The following is a 17623-nucleotide window of genomic DNA, read 5'->3' on the forward strand; positions in this document are numbered from 1 at the left end:
TTGCTTTAGCTTTTTGGAGTTTCTATGGTTACATATGAATTTTAGCATTGCTTTCTTGACTTCAGTGGAAATGTTATTGGAATTTTCATAAGGATCACATTGAATTTTCAGATTGCTTTAGAGAGTAGGGACATTTTACCAATTTGCATTCTAGTCTATGAATACAGAATATCTTTCTACTTATGGCTTCTGAAGTTCTTTCATAAATGATTCTTGGTGTTTAGCGCTCAGACCTTTCATGTTATTCATTAAAAAAAAGTTCCCTAGAATTTTTGATGTTGTTGTTTTAATTCTTTAACTTCATGTCCTAATCTAGTAAGAGTCAGCACTCAGGATCCTGGAATGAAGTTTAAAAAACAAACAAACAAACAAAAAAAAAAAACATTTAGGGCCCCTGGCACCTGGCAGGCATGACGCTAAGTAATGGGTATATCACAGAGATGAAAGAAACGTGATCTCCTTTCTGGCGGAGCTTGCTATTGTGTGTGACGAGGATGGTCTGATCGGCCAACCACTGAGCGAGTGGTGGAAAAGCTGCAGTAGTAAGGGGTTTAAGCCAGAACTTAGTAGGACTTACTCAAGCCTGCAGATGGAAATATGGAGTTTCAGGACAGCCAGGGCTAACTAGTGAGACCCTGTCTTGATCCCCACCCCCTGAATAAGCAAGCACACATACGCACACACACACACACACACACACACACACACACACACACACACAACAAGTTGAAGGAACCCTAGATAGTGGTTAGAAGCAGGAGAAGAGAGCAAGCCTTTTTTGTTTTTTGTTTTTCAAGACAGGGTTTCTCTGTAGCTTTGGTGCCTGTCCTGGAACTAGCTCTTGTAGACCAGGCTGGCCTCCAACTCCCAGAGATCCGCCTGCCTCTGCCTCCCCAGTGCTGGGATTAAAGGCGTGCGCCACCACCGCCCGGCTAGAAAGCAAGCATTTTTTGAGTCAGGTTCTGTGCTGTGTGTCATCTTACTGACAGTAATATTTCAGTTCTGATAGCTCTACAGTATGACATATATATATATATACACATATATTATAATATGTTATATAATATATAAAATGCTTATATAATATATGTGTAATGCCACATATGTGTGCATATATGCCATATATATGCCATTACATATATATGATATATGCTGGAGGCAGCTAGTGCTAGCTTATTCAATAGCTCCGTGATATTAACTTGATATCACCAAGGATCATTTATACTTTGGAAGTGGGCAAACGCTACAGATCAGAGCTCTCTCCCCCAGCTCCTCAGTCCTACTCTTCAAAAGTCATATTATTGGGACAAAATATAACTGTCTTTACCACAGAAGGAACACATACTTAAAGAAGTGAACGCTCCAACTTTCAAGCACTCCTTAACTCCTGTGGCTTTCCAAAGTTGAGGGGTGTGGTACTTCCCATGCCTGACAACTTAATTGATGCCCAAATGAATATAATACAAGTGAATTATAGTGTCTCCCAAATGTTGTATGGGAAAATCGTTCTGAACAAGTTGAGGGAAGGAGCTCAGAGTTCCTGCAAATCCAGCAGTTACTCTCTGGGTTTGTTGGTTAGGAGTTATGAGTGGGTGCGGTCAGCTATCAAGAGCATCATTGAACAAAGGGGAAGTGGAAGACGTGGGAAGGAGGGAAAGAATCACCACTGAATTGTTTCAAAATGTGTAATTCATACACCACACCTCAGTGAGTTGCTAGGAAGTTGAATGAAGCACTCTGTTTCCCTCTGGGGCGTGCCATTTTAAAAGGATGTATAAGGCTGGAGAAGCAGTCTACGCCAGAGCACTCTTCATGCTCTGGGACTGGTCCACCAGCATATAGAACAGAAAAGGTATATAGACTAGAATAGTGTTACGTAGCATGTGCTTAAACAGTTCGCAGGAACACATGGCCGTATTTCATGTCCCTCTGCTAGCCTCACCTCTGTAAGCCACCACTCTCTTCCTTAAAGTCTGTGATGAGGGAGGTCGAGTTAATGAGCTCATTGTAAGATCCCTCCCTCGGTCCCTGGAGAATCTCATCCTCAGGAACTCTCCCTTTCTTTCATGTGGAAACAGTTGCAGTGTGCAGTTACTGTTTTTGCTACGCACTAGGCGCTGTGCTGTGTATTCACCAGCTTCCTCTTCCTGTCCTAAACACCTTGAGATGTTAAGTAAAGGGAGAAGAGCTTTCTTTGGCTCGCGGTTTTGGAGGCTCCAGTAAATGATTGGTTGGTCCGATGGCTTTGGGGCCTTTGATGAGGCAGTGCCTCGTGTTGGTGTTGTGGCGTACCTGATGAAGTGACAGGCTTACCTCATGGGAAGCAGAGTCAGGGAGAGTGAAGGAATTAAAGTCTCTCTCTTTTACAACTGAATTTAGGTTTCAGTTCTCTGTGAGGGCAAAACAGGCGTCTCTCCCAACAAAAGTCACTTTTTCCACAACATCCTTGCATTCAGGGACAAGGGAAAGAACACTTACAAGGCCTAATGCAGCCTCACAATGTCTAAGGACAAGCTCTGCAGCCCCTTCTGGGTTGTGTCTGGAGTTGCCCAAACTTGTGCAAGTATGTCCAAAAATGGTAAGACTAAACCTCAGCCAATTAAAAATATACTAGTGTAACTGCTGCTTGCTTAACCAATTATGTTCAAGATGAGCTAACTACCCCTGAGATTCCCTTAACTGTGCTTAAAAGGAGCCTGCATGCTCCTCTCAGGGTCGCTACCATTTTGTATAGGTGTCGACCTTGCATACTGGAGTATTAGTAACCACTCTCTGTTTTTGCATACTATTTGAGTCTGGGGTCTTCCTTCAGCGTTTTCTTGAACCCTACATTAATAGGTGCTGAAGACCCCAAATCTTTCTCAAGGTACTTCACCAATGACCTAACTGCCTTCTATGAAGCCCTGCATCTTAAAGGTTGAACCACCTCCCACTAGGGCTATAGACTGGGGACCAAGCCACTTACTTAACATTCTGTTGATTATTTAGTAGCCAATGCAAGTAATTGTAAAAATTATCTTTTATTTACATTAAATTAGACAGGAAAAGATTTGGTAAGCACTATCTATCTATGTATTGTTTTTCATATCTTTGTTATGGAAGAACTCATATTAATTACCTATTTCCAGTGCTTTGTGTGTGTGTGTGTGTCTGTACACCTGTGTAGTCAAGGCTTGAGCCCAAGGTCTTGAACACTAGGAAAGTGCTCTGTGTGTGTGTGTGAGAGAGAGTGGGGGGGGAGGGAGAGAGAGAAGACATGTATGAGAAAGTCAGAGGATAACTACTTTTAGGAGGCAATTTTCTCTTTCTTTTATGTGGGATTCCGGATAGGAACTCAGGCTTGCAAGTACATTGAGTGGTAATGGCTTTACCTGCTGGGGGACCTTGCTGAGCCTGCCAAACCTCTTTAGCTGTGTGCTTTGTTCCAGTGCTCTGGTGACCCAGAGTTGGTGGCTCCCAAGCCTCTCATTGATTGCAAGAAAGACAGAATCTTTCCGCCCCAGGGTTCTGACTGGATTAACACGGAGTTTAACTAAATGTCTTCCTGCCCCCAAATGCGGTTATTTCCTGTTTCTACTGATGCTCAGAAACGTGGCCTCATTTTTGTATGGCACAAACACGTGCTGGTGTTTAGGGTGCCTGCATTTTCCTTTTTCCAGCACTGTCCGTGTGTTCTCTTAAGCAAGTGGGATCTTTGTAACCAGATGATGATCACTCTCGCTGACCCTGCTTTCTCCATTCCCTGCTACCTACTGAGTCTTCTAGAAACACGTTGGCCTTTGTGCTTAACAGAACAGACAAAAGGTTAAATGAAGGAGACCCACAGGCCATGTTTGTCCCTGCCTGAACCTGAAGGACAGCGATCTACATTCATCTGTCTGCTCAGGTGTCTCTTAGCCACTCTCCCCTTGTATGCCCCATCACCTGCATGCGCAAGGCCCTACTACACTGGGTGTCTTTAAGGTCATTTCTTTTGTTTTTGTTCCACTCCCAGTTATAAGGTTCTTGCTCTTTAAAATAGTATAATTATTATTTCTATTATTATTTATTATTATTATTAGTGTGTGTGTGTGTGTGTGTGTGTGAGAGAGAGAGAGAGAGAGAGAGAGAGAGAGAGAGAGAGAGACATGCCGCTGCACTGTGTAAGGACAACTTGTGTGTCTGTTTTCTCTCCCACCTTTACATGGTTCCGAGGGTTCCAGGCTTCTGGGACTGACCTGAGTCATCTCACCCATCCCCAAGACTCTTGCTTTCAAAACTGGTTGTGATGTCTCCTCCCGATAACTTCATGATTTATATATATATATATACATATATATACGTATATATATTTATATATATATTTATATATATATATATATTAAATGTATTTATTTATTTTGAGGCAGGGATTGTCTGTCTTGAGTCGTTCTCCTTCTTCAGCTCATCCTTGGGTGCACTGGGATGATAGGTGGATTTTTGAAAAACCAGAGGTTTGGGTTCTAACTTTTCTTCAGAGCACTGGCCTTACCACCTTTAAAAAAGATGTTTGCAAAGTGAACGTTGTAGAATTCTTTCTTTTCCTGTTCTTGAGTTCGGTATTCCTGTGTTCAGTTATTCGTACATCAGCAGGGAGCCCCAAACGAATCTCTTGGGCGCTGCCTTCTTTACAGGGTCAGCCGTGGCTTCCTCAGCTGTACGGCCAGAAACCGACTCATCTTGTTTATCCTTTTCTTTGTATTCATTTGTCTGTTTACTTGTTGTGAGCCTGGTTTTCACAGATGTTGTCCGGGCTGGCTTTGAACTCCTGGGTTCAAGCCGCGGCTTGCTGGGGCTCCATTGGGCACCTCAGTGCCCTGCTCTCTCACACCATTTGAAAAGCACATTCACTCGTTCTGTGTTCATGCGTTCCGCAAAGATCCTTGTGGACAAACTGATACATCTGATGAAATGGTGGCTTCCTTCGTGATGCAGAACTTTATCTTTGGGGGTCTGAATCTTGCAGCGATTAGACACAGAAGACACAAACTTAAGAGGACCCCCGACATTGTTACAAGGATGGCCACTGGGGTCTGTTGAAAACCAGCTGATCCCAAACTGTCTGGCTCAGCAGTTCTATTCTTGATTTGTTCTGGAGTTTTATCCCTCACCAGTTTCACTCTTAAGGCCAGGTCTGTTTCTGAAGAGTCAGCCTGAGCCTGACACCAGCCCCACTCGGCATGCCCTCCTCCTCTTTCCTTGGTCACTATATGGATGACTAAAAGATATTAAACAGCTCTTTTAATATAAATTAAGTTGTAATTAATTTTTCTCACTAGGAATTGAAATTAAACTTTCTAAGTATATTTTAGGTACTGTATCTGTTTCCACCCATTGGTATTCAGCATTTTTATTTCTTTTGAAATAAAAAGGGGTAACCATTAATATACTGATGGGACACTTATTTCCGTCCCTCCTTCTCATTTGTCCTTGCAACCAAAGAGTCTAGTGGCCAAGTTGGATAGGTTTGACCTTCAGCCCAGGGCTGTGGAGACGAAGGCCAGGAACAAACTCAAGGCCAATCAGAAAAAGAAACAGACAAAATTCAAGTAGGGTGAGGTATCAGGATTGTACACAGCCCTTAAGTCGAATTTGAGTCTTAGGGAAGAATGCGGAAGTGGGCCCAGCATGTGAGACCACACTGCTCACTCATGACGTCTGTGACTTCAGTGTGGCTAATGGACGTGCTCAGAACATGAAATGTCCAGGCATCCCCTGAGGGCTACCGAGTAGGAGAGTGAGATTCTGCCAGAACTCTAAAATGCACCCCGACTCTGGCTGAAGCTCCCTGGTTAGAATATTTTTATTATTTCTTTGTGAAAGCTGAATATATTTTAATTAATATGACATTAATGTTATATTAATTAATTATATCACTTTAATACTCCGCTACAAATTGATTAGAGAAAATTAGAATTTGATTGAAAGTGATTTTGCAAAGACTTTATTGCTCTGAGAGAGAGGGTGAGTAGTCCATGGATTCAGTCATAGGGGACATCCTCCTCCCACTCCTCTCTGTATGTATCAAGGGCAGCGCAGAGTCTGTGGCCACGGGTGTCATCCCTACCGCGAGAAAGAAAAAGGACATTGTATTCTCAGGCTACTTATGGAAGCTGAGACTATTCTTTTCCTAATCTATTTCTCTGTAACTTAATTTCTGTGCTTTTCTCATTTATCCTTAGGTACCAAAGGAAGAAATAAAGGAGAATTCACAAACCTTCAGGGTGTAGCTGCATCCACAAGTGGAAAGATATTAATTGCAGATAGTAATAACCAGTGTGTGCAGGTATAGTCCTACGTGTGTTCCTCTGACTGCTCATGTTGGCTAGAGATGGGTGTGTGCTTCTCTGTGTTAGAGTCAAGATAAATGGTATGGGGAAGAAACAAAAGGAATACGTAAACTTTTGTTTTTGTTTGTTTTAGTTTTGTTTTGTTGTGTGCACATGTGTGTGTGTGCGCGTGTGTGTGTGTGTGTGCATGGGACTTTCTTAAACAGCACTGATATGTTCTGATGTATAGTGTATATGACAAATGCCTTTTCTTGCTCCACGGATTTTTGTGCTAGTTCAGATTCTAATGAATCTAAATTCATTGCATAGATATTTTCCAATGATGGACAATTCAAAAGCCGCTTTGGCATCCGAGGACGATCACCTGGACAGCTACAGCGGCCCACGGGAGTTGCAGTGCACCCCAGTGGGGACATCATCATCGCAGATTATGATAACAAGTGGGTTAGCATTTTCTCCAATGATGGAAAGTTTAAGGTAAGGGTGACCACCATTTGGCCCGTAAATAATAGAAAGAACAAAAAAAGTGGCATTAAATTATGTTATTCTTTGTTTAAATCCAATCCAATATTCCATAATTATTCATATGGAGTCATCAATCTCAGTTTTATAAAATGAGAGTAGCTGTGATAATTTTATAAACTTGCTTTCTCTCACACACATGCATTTGCACACATTCATATGAATACACACATACATGTGCACACACATACATATATATGCATATAGATACATATACATGCACACACACCTATATAGTCTACATGTGATTTATTTTATAAAGCAATAGTTTGCTTGCTTACTTTAAAAATATCATGCTTACTGGAAAACTATATTGGTTACTTCAATTTGATTTCAGAAGAAACAAAGTCTCCTACAAAGGGTTATAAAGTAGCAGTTTGTGATTCTCAATTAATTTTCAAACTGTCACAAAGTACATTTTACTTTCTCAGGTCTGTGGTGGAAGACACAGGAGAAACAACATGAAAATGTACATTTCCCACCTTTAAAACAAACACATTGAATGTCAGTCATACATTATTTGTTATAACCTGAAAACACAAGATTAAAGAATGTCACATAGAACTAGGAAGGAAAACAAAACAGAGGCTGTACAGCGATGGCGCCAGTACCCCTACATCCTGGGATCCTGTCATGGGATATGTGCTATCGCCTAGCGATGGCGCCAGTTCCCCTACATCCTGGGATCCTGTCATGGGATATGTGCTATCGCCTAGCGATGGCGCCAGTTCCCCTACATCCTGGGATCCTGTCATGGGATATGTGCTATTGCCTAGCGATGGCGCCAGTTCCCCTACATCCTGGGATCCTGTCATGGGATATGTGCTATCGCCTAGCGATGGCGCCAGTTCCCCTACATCCTGGGATCCTGTCATGGGATATGTGCTATTGCCTAGCGATGGCGCCAGTTCCCCTACACCCTGGGATCCTCTCGTGTGTTATGTACGATACCCTTCTAGCCCCTTTTGGCAAAATGTAAACATGGTGTTTCTGTTAGTCAGCTCTTTATTGCTGAGACAAATTGTCTAAGAAAATTGACTTAGGAAATATTTAGTGTGGTCCACAATTTTGCAGGTCTTCAGTCCACTGTCGCTTAGCTCATGTGCCTTGGTCCTGTGGCAAAGTGAAATACATGAGGGAGGGAGGAAAGCAGAGGGAAGAGGAAGCGATCGGGCTCCATGGCCTCCTTCAGAGATATGCCCCAGTGACCTCCCTTCCTTCCCATTCTGGGATCTTGAAAGCGGATCTCACTCAGTCTCTGGTTGAAAGCATTTGAAGTCTTTGGGTTGTCCTGGTCATCTCATGATATTTACAAGATAATATTTATGAGATGAGTCACATGCATTTTACTCTTAGATTAGAGGCCTTGTGTTATGTGGGGCAGTACCTTTTCAACCCACGGAAATAAAAGAAACATTGCATTATTGCACATGGGTATTCAGTAGACCCTGAACTTTTTGTGCTGCTAGAAACCGCTCCATATAATGGTCCTGTGTCCAGAAAGTTCTCTCGTCTTCCTGTATCTTCCAACACCCAAATCTGATGGCTCTGCTAGGAACATGAGGAAAACCTACCGGTAGCTTTCCTTTCAAAAGTCCTCATCTGGAGAAACCTAGTTATATCTTTTCTCATACTCCAGCAAAAATGGTTATTGATCTGTACATGGGGAGCCCAGGCTGCAGCCGCTTCTGAAAACTGAGTTTTGCTAGTGAAGAGAGAGGGACTCCCTGATGGAGACGTTTCACGCTCATGACTTGATATTTCAGTACTTGTAATAAATACTTGGAAAAACGGGTCTTAAAATTGGGCACTGCTGGCAGTCAGTGCAGTCAACACTGTAAAGCACTTGTGCCCCCTAGAGGATGGGGGAGGGATGTTCCCTACTGCATTAAGAACCTCTTTAAGACAGATGTTGATGAGAACCCATTAAGGTAAAGGAATAGCACAATGAAAGGATCTGAGTACTGTAAAAAAAAAAAAAAAAAAAAAGTTCACCCAGAAAACGTGGCATGCACAATGCAACATAAGAAGGCAATTCTATTATCTGTGACAGCACAAGTGGAACTAGAAGGAATTATGTGTGTGTTTTTTTTTTTTTTTAATGAGAATAGCCCAAATAGTCTAATATATTTCCGTGTCTGGCTCCCGGTTGGTAGAACTGGCTGGGAAGGATTAGGAGGTACAGCCTTGTTGAGGAAGGTATTTCACCGTGGTGTGCTTCAAGATTTCAAAAGCCCACATCATTCCAGTTAGCACTTGCTCTCCCTTGTTGCTTCAACATGTGAGCTCTCAGTTGATGCTCCAGAATCATGCTTGCCTTCTGCCATGCTTGCCACCATGATGGTCATGGACTCACCCTCTGAAACTCTAAGCTGATGTGGGATGCTCTTCTGTATATGTGTTGCTTTTATTGGTTGATGAATAAATGTTTTGGCCAATGGGGGGAGGAAGGGGTGGTGGGAGGAGTTCACCAAGATGTGCAGGCTACAATGTAGCATCTGGACCCAGATGTGCAGGCTACAATGTAGCATCCAGACCCAGACGTGCAGGTTACAATGTAGCATCTGGACCCAGATGTTCAGGCTACAATGTAGCATATGGACCCAGACGTTCAGGCTACAATGTAGCATCCGGACCCAGACGTGCAGGTTACAATGTAGCATCTGGACCCAGATGTGAAGGACACAATGTAGCATTCAGACCCAGATGTGAAGGCAACAGTGTAGCATCCAGACCCAACCGTGAAGGCTACAATGTAGCATCTGGACCCAGCCGTGAAGGCAACAATGTAGCATCCGGACCCAGCCATGAAGGCTACAATATAGCATCTGGACCCAGACGTGCAGGCTACAATGTAGCAGAGATGATTAATTTTGCTTCTTTAATGGGACTTGGTGAAATCAACAGAGTAACTGACTTGCCTTCTACCACAGCACAATCTTTGTATTTATTCCTAACTACCTCAGATGTGTAGCATCTTACTACTGTTTTTACAGACAGTCTTATAGTGTAATGTTTATCACTCTCTGCCCCCTTTACTGTTTTCTCTTTCATCTTCCCTCATGTCTTATACCTTCTAACCCATTTGGGAGTCTTTGTTAATCAGAAATGAGCACAAATCTGGTGACCTTTATGGACACTATATTCTAAAATGTTTTAGCTTTTCCCTCTTGAATTTGCAAGCCATTTGTTAGGTGTTCTCATTTGACTGTCTAATGACAAACTCTGAACTATGTTTCTTACTGTTCTAAGATGGCAAGGAAACACAGTGAGGTGAAACACATGGCTTCTTATTCAGCTTTGCAGAATTTAGTGCAGTTGAACTGGAAACAAAAGGAGGAGGAGTGGGACATTTGGATTCAGCCTTGAGTTGTGCTTGTCGATCTGCCCAGTCGGCATCCTATGGTGGAACTAAGATAATTCTTTGGCTTCTGTTTTCATTCTAGATAATTATCCACTTGCTATTATATGGTTGAGTCACTCCGAGTAACTATTGTTGTCTGTAATGTTAAGTAGTAGTCGTATTAGGCAGTAACGAACAGGGTGCCAGCTCTCCTTTTGATCTGGCATGACACCTTCCTTTCAGACTTGAAAGCACGTGAGCGATTGCCGTCTGTGCCATTATGTTAGAGCCCCTTTGATCCTCGGGCTCCATTGCAGCGTGAGAGTCAAACTTACACAAGCGATTCTGTTGAAGTATGGAGTGGCGGGCTGTGTCCTGCCACCCGGCTAGCTTTACCCGAAATAATTACACGGAAACTGTATTCTTTTAAACACTGCCTGACCCATTAGTTTCAGTTTCTTATTGGCTAGCTTTTACATATTGATCTAACCCATTTCTATTAATCTGTGTAGCCCACGAGCTGGCTTACCAGGAATGATCTTAACCTGCATCTGTCTGGAGTGGGAGAATCATGGCGACTCCCTGACTCAGCTTCTTTCTCCCAGCATTCCGTTCTGTTTACTCCACCTACCTAAGGGTTGGCCTATCAAATGGGTCTAGGCAGTTTCTTTATTAATAAGAAATCACTCCCACATCATTTCCCCTTTTTCTGTTTAAACAAAAAAGAAAGGCTTTAACTTTAACATAGTAAAATTACATATAGCAAAACAGTTATCAAGCAAGAATTACAGTTACAATATTTATATCTATTTTATCTTTTATCATAACTAAGGAAAACTATAACTATCTATTCATTTTTCAACTCCATCAAAGACTCCAGAAGGATATAATACTACCTAAGTAAACAAGAAATAAGAAAACTCTAGAAATGACAGAGACATCTTGCTGCCTGGACAGTCACCCAAAGTTCTTTTGTATGGTTGGGGCATCCATCTTCAGCCTTCAGGCCCATAGTATCCAGCAGACATTTCCATGAAGCAGGAAATTTCAAAGACAGTTCAGTCACTATCTGCTGTGTCCTGCAGAATGTCTCGCAGACTCTTTCATGAGTCATGAACCCCAAAAGACCGTCTCACCTTTAGGCAAGTTTAGCAGTCCTCTCTCTGCGGGTTCTCTGTGTCCATTTTATGCAACAGTCCAGGCAAGAGCAGTTTCTTGCCCAAATGGCTATCCAACTCCATAAGGATCCTCTTCGATGCCCATCTTCCTCTCGAAGTAGATTGGTGCCACCAGGAGCAGATATGTCTCATTGTCATGAAAAGTCCTAAGTTATTAAAACATTAAATGCCATATCCTGCAGTCTTTGAAAGATATGAAGAATGTCTCTCTAACTGAAATGTATCTCTATATATTTAGAAAATCTAACTAACATGACTACAAGCTTGACTATTATTGATGATTAACCATTAACCTATATTTCTTAATTATACATTACATTTTTAAATGAACTACACAATCACAATACCTTAATCAAGATCAGAAATACATATAACAAAATTGACTGTAAAATCCACACCAATGCAAATTACTCATACCTATATCATTTCCCCCTTTAAATGTAAAAGAACATTTACAAACAATATTTTGGGAACATGGGCGCAGTTTTTTCTCTCCAAACTGCTTCCTGCTGAATGGGGGTGCTGTTAATCAGATCATTTAGGGTGTAACCTGTGTGCCAGGTTTATCTCAGTTGGCAGTTGAGTGAAGTAATTTTTTGAGGGTGGTCACAGGAAGTTTTCGGGAGGTCGTGGTCTATCATACCATATCGGGATAGATGCAATCCATAGGGTCTGGTCCTCTGTGAAAACAAAAGAAGACCCTTTCCAAAGCATCATATCCTTAGGCCCAAATTCTGAAGTCATACCCTCATGATATCCGTTTTGGTTCCACTTGGCAGCCCATAGAATGAAATGTCTCTCTGTACTTAGCTCCTTCACAGTCAAAAATTTTAAAGAAAACACAATGTACATAATCCAGACTCTCTGTGAATTTTCCATTTTTACGTGGCTTATTTTTCTTTATTTCTTTTAATCTCTTAACTATCTGTACTCTGTCTCTTTAAAGACTTTACCTTTTTTTTTTTAAACCATTAACTTTATTTTCTATATTCTTTTTCTTCTCTCTCTCAAGCCTATGTACATTCATCCAACAGTGTGGTCTTTTATGTCTGAATCTGTTTTATTGTGAATCTGTAACATTTTTTTTACTATCCAGGAGCATTTTTTAAAATGTTAAGCAGTTCTTAAAAACTTAAGTTGCACCATGTACAGGTAATACGGTACCATCTGTGTCCTGCCCAGTTGAAACCTTAACTGCGCTGTTTTTATGGTAATTACGGTAGTTCCTGCCTGAGACCAGCACAGTTTAGCATGGCAGAGCTGAGCCAAGCGGCTCCTGCCTCAGAGCCATTTGATGCCCCTGAGCCACACACAGTTCCAGGCACACAGCAGTCCACATTGCCATCAAGCAAGCCGTAGAGCTTTACTCCAAATGCTCCATTCAAAAGCTCTGTCTCCCACAGGAGCCAGACAGAGATGGCAATGGCGGCACAGCCCAGAAAGCCGGCATTTTAAAACAGCCAGTTTTTTCCTGCTACTGAGTCAGGACAATTTTTTTGCGGCACGCAACCCAGAAACAGCAAAAAGCTGTCTTAAATTCTCTCTCTCTCCTTTTTAAGCCCTCTCAGGTTTTACGTGGAGTTCATTAGCATGTTGGGTGCCACTCTGTTGAAGTATGGAGCGGCGGGCTGTGTCCTGCCACCCGGCTAGCTTTACCCGAAATAATTACACGGAAACTGTATTCTTTTAAACACTGCCTGACCCATTAGTTTCAGTTTCTTATTGGCTAGCTTTTACATATTGATCTAACCCATTTCTATTAATCTGTGTAGCCCACGAGCTGGCTTACCAGGAATGATCTTAACCTGCATCTGTCTGGAGTGGGAGAATCATGGCGACTCCCTGACTCAGCTTCTTTCTCCCAGCATTCCGTTCTGTTTACTCCACCTACCTAAGGGTTGGCCTATCAAATGGGTCTAGGCAGTTTCTTTATTAATAAGAAATCACTCCCACATCACGATTCCCTGGCCTAAGATGAAATGCTTCCTTTCAACGCCTTTGTGTCTCTCTGCTCGAACGAGGTCACATCTGAATCGCTGTCATTTGTAAACTTTGAAGAACAAAGCCTCCCATGAGAAGTCTTGCTTGGGGAAAGCTCCATTGCTGTATCAGGAAATTAAGAAAATATACATGGAGGCTGGAGAGACCATGATGAAGAGGCGGTGGATGAAGCATTTGTTGTTCTTGTAGAGAACCCGGCCCCACATGTGCTGTCACTGCGGTTCTGGGGCTCTGATGCCTTCTTCTGACCTCTTAAGTCACTAACCACACACATCGCGCACAGACACGCATGTCCGGAAGACACTCATACACATAAAGTAAAACAAATAAATAACAAACTAAAGCGTTCACTGGGGCTCACAGATTATCATCAGGTAGTGCTAAAATATAGGCAGAAAGGACTCTGGAGCAGAACATAGAAAATGTAATTGGTGGGGATTGATTTTTAATTTAAAAGACACTGCAAATAGGCTTTAAAAACGTGTACAAAAAAAATCTAAAATAAAAAATAAGAGTGTAGTAGGGAGGCCACTTGTTGGTTCCTGGCTGCTCATCACCAAAATAATCACCCAGAAACTATATTGATTGAACCACTACTTGGCCCATTAACTCTAACTTCTTATTGGCTAACCCTTACATCTTAATTTAGTCCACCTCCATTAATCTGTGCATCACCACGAGGTCATGGCACCAACAAAGTTTTAGCGCATCTATCTCCTGCAAAAGGTCCATGGCTTCTCACTAACTCCTCCTCCTTTCTCCCAGCATGCAGTTTAGTTTTCCCTGCCTACCTCTATTCCCTGCACAGGCCCAAGACAGTTTATTAACCAATGGTATTCACGGCATACAGAGGGGAATTCCACACCATAAGAATTCTTCTTGCCTTCACTGACCCCACATTTTAGGCTGAAGCCTCTGGTGTCTGACTTTTATTCCCCAGAAGTGCAGTCTCCATGTGGGGTTGGTTCCAGAATCTCCCATGAACTCCACGACCCAAGATTGTTCAAAGTTTCTCCTACAAAATGATACAGTTTGCCATTCATACCTATATACTTAATCATCTCTAGATTACTTACACCTGATACAATGTAAGTGCCTTGTAGATATTTATTATGTTGTATTATCTAGGGAACTGTAACAAGAAAAAAGTCTACATACATTCAGAAGAGATACAAGCGGGGTGTCCCCCCCAAATATCTTTGATATGAGGTTGGTTGAAAGTCAGCTTTCATTGACCTGTGGAGATCTTGTCTGCTGGACCTGGGATCTGAGGACCTGAAAGAATGGGGCAGACTACAGTCTAATACTTAGACCACCTTGCTTTGGTTTCAGTATATTTTTATACATGAATAGAACAAAGCAAGCAATGTTCCAATGAAGGTTGCTTGAGTTCTCAGAAGCATGATCAGAAAAATAGCTAGGTGATGGTGGTGCACCTTTGATCCCAGCACTCAGGAAGGCGAAGATAGGCAGGTCTCTGTGGGTTCAAGGCCAACCCGGTCTATATAGGGTGAGTTCCAGAACCACCCAGAGATACACAGAGGAACTCTGTCTTGAAAAACCAAAAGAAAAAAAAAAGAAAGGAAGAAAAGCATTTAAATAAACACTATTAAGCCCATACTAAATATTAACAGAGCAGCTCTTTCCTAGAACTTTCTCAGGACAGAACAATTTAAACACTATTGCCTGGCGTGTTCTATACATTATATCTGGGAAAGCACCAAAGCCAGGCAGAAGGCCATATCTAGATTCAGGGTCCACTGACCAGGTCGGGTTCTATAACTGTGTTCTGATATCCAACAAGAATCAACATGTCTTATAAATTTGATGTAAATGTTTGTCACAGAAGGTGCATAAACCTGTCCAAGAGCAATCCAGGGCACGAAATGCACCTGAGAGCAAAGGCCCTGTGTCTTTTTCCCTGAAGCCTCTCTCACGGTTCCCTAAGACATGGTTCACCGTGGGTCATTCTTTTGACTGTGTTCCGACAGTTGAATCTATAAACGCAGAACTAAAGTATATGGAAGCATATGGTTGAGAAGAACGCTAATGCTCTGCTCCCCCTTATTAAATAAAAGCAACACACAGACAGAAGGCCCTCCCACACCAACTGTGAAAATTAGAGGATTTAGTCATGATTGGGCAACTGAAGAGATGCCTCAGTCTATAAAGTACTGGCTGTGTAAGCATGGGAACCTGAGTTTTATCCCCAAAACACATGCTAAAAAAAAAAAAATGCCAGGTGATAATGTGTGCTGGTAAGGCTAAGAAGGGAAGATCCCAGGGATCCCTGGCCTACCTCCTGCCTCTACTTCCCTGGTTTGCAAGCTGGAAGCCAATGAGAGAACTCTGCCTCAAAACACGAGGTATGTGTCTCCTGGTGAACAACACCCAAAGTTGACCTCTGGCTTCCACACACACGTACCACACACATACATTTACCTTCCCACATAACACATACACACACGTGCAAATAGTACGTTAGCTTATAAGTAATTCTAGGCTTTTGTTTTTTAACGTGGTAAACAAATATGTGTCAGGTACTACTTATATGTCAGTAAGTGTGGGCGGCTTTGAGCACACAGTGCAAGTCGGGACAGCTGTGACTTCCAACCACGTAGAGCTCAAGTCTAGTAAGGTTTAATGCACATGCCTGAGATTTTAATGCTGAGTGTGATGGTCTCCATTTGGTGACTGCTTGCTTTGCTTACATTGAATCTTTGACACTATTTTACTTACCATTTGCTCCTAAAGTAACATGGGATGTCATTAAAGTTGCTTCTTAAAACATCCTAGAAAAAAATATAAGGAATCCTAAGGTTAAAGAGAATGAGTGAATCTGTCAGTGCGACTTCAGATGTGCTGACAGCCAGCGGCAGGGGTAAGGTGTCTTTCTCTAGACCCTGCGGTCTCTCATCAAGTGTCAATTCAGAAGGGCACAGTGGCCCAATTTTGGTGGCAAATACTTCTTAAGAATAAGGTTTATATAAATGCCAGTAGCAGATGCTGAATATGGCAGGGCCAGTTTTCTGGGACAGAGATACCATTGTTCCATGTGGTACCCAGAACATTCCAGCAAATGACTTTCTAAGACAACTACCTGGCTTCAGATTGGTTCTGTAACGCTTTGAACATCGATGTCTATACTCAGTTCCTGGACTTGTTTCCAACAGACAAAAATCGGATCGGGAAAACTGATGGGACCTAAAGGAGTTTCTGTGGACCGCAACGGACACATTATTGTGGTGGACAACAAGGCTTGCTGCGTGTTCATCTTCCAGCCGAACGGGAAGATAGTCACCAGGTTTGGTAGCCGAGGCAATGGCGACAGGCAGTTTGCAGGTACACTCGATGGTAATATGTAAACCCTCTCTTTTATGCCTCTTCCGCTCATGTTTGCATGTCTGAGCATGTTGAAGGCGCCCCATCCCCAGTGTGCGTGCTGGCTTTGGGGGACAGTGTTGGAGGTGGGAGCAAAGTGGAAGCCGTCCTGAGAAGGCTCAGTTGAAAGGGCAACCTTTGTATGGTTTTTACGGACGGCAGCAGACATCAGATTTTCAAATATGCATATTAAGTAAAACAGTACCTTTTAAAATAAAATATTTTTTTAAAAACCCCACAAGTGTGAAGAGCAATGACTGGCTGTTTCCCATGGACGCAGTTTCACTAAGGAGCCTGGGGATGGCGTTGATCTCACTTTTGTAGGTTACCATACACAAACAGGGGTGTAGGGCATTTGCTTAGAGCAGCGAAGGCAATCTGTTTTACTTTGCTCTGGGCAACTTTGCCATCACAAGCTTGTTGGGATGCACACATCTGCAGGAAAAGGTTGAGCACGGCCCATTGGTTTCCTTTAAAAGGTTGCCTGGGGGGATTTAGCGTTAGCTGGCGTCTTCTCTCTTCGTGGTCATTCTCTCACTCTTTGTCTGGCCCAGATTCTCAACAGTCACTCAGGGCTATAAAACGCAGGACTTCTGCTCAGTCTTTTCAGTAGAAAAATTACTTTGGAGCCTCTTTCCCAGAGCTGAGGATGACAATGCTCTTTGTAGGACTCCATCACTTCCACTTAGAAAAAAGGAAGAGGTAGTGGGTGTGGCTTGCAGAGGGTGGTACAGAGAAAGGCCAGGACTCCACTCTTCTGTGTGCACTGGGGGAGAGGCCAGATCACACAGCCCCAAGTTTAGAAAGTGCAGAATCCAGCTTGTCCGGAGCTAGATGTCTGGCTGAGTGATTGTGAGCTGGGCCTCTGGTTCTTTGTCCTTTCTTCATTA

At 42.6% G+C, this 17623-nt stretch overlaps 1 protein-coding gene across 5 annotated transcripts in view; it reads left to right on the forward strand.

Annotated features, from left to right (window-relative positions):
• The window catches only part of Trim2 (tripartite motif containing 2), a 93768-nt gene that overhangs the window by 68125 nt on the left and 8020 nt on the right, over positions 1-17623 (forward strand). For all 5 annotated transcript variants that reach the window (XM_041658957.1, XM_041658956.1, XM_041658959.1 and 2 more), the window contains exons 7-9: positions 6201-6304; positions 6618-6785; positions 16526-16694. In XM_041658957.1, the coding sequence (XP_041514891.1) occupies positions 6201-6304; positions 6618-6785; positions 16526-16694 (441 nt within the window). The remainder of the gene's footprint in view (positions 1-6200; positions 6305-6617; positions 6786-16525; positions 16695-17623) is intronic.

The sequence above is a fragment of the Microtus oregoni genome, unplaced genomic scaffold, assembly GCF_018167655.1.
Source record: "Microtus oregoni isolate MIOR12 unplaced genomic scaffold, Mior012 000010F_ref0000083, whole genome shotgun sequence".
NCBI classification, from domain to species: Eukaryota; Metazoa; Chordata; class Mammalia; order Rodentia; family Cricetidae; genus Microtus; species Microtus oregoni.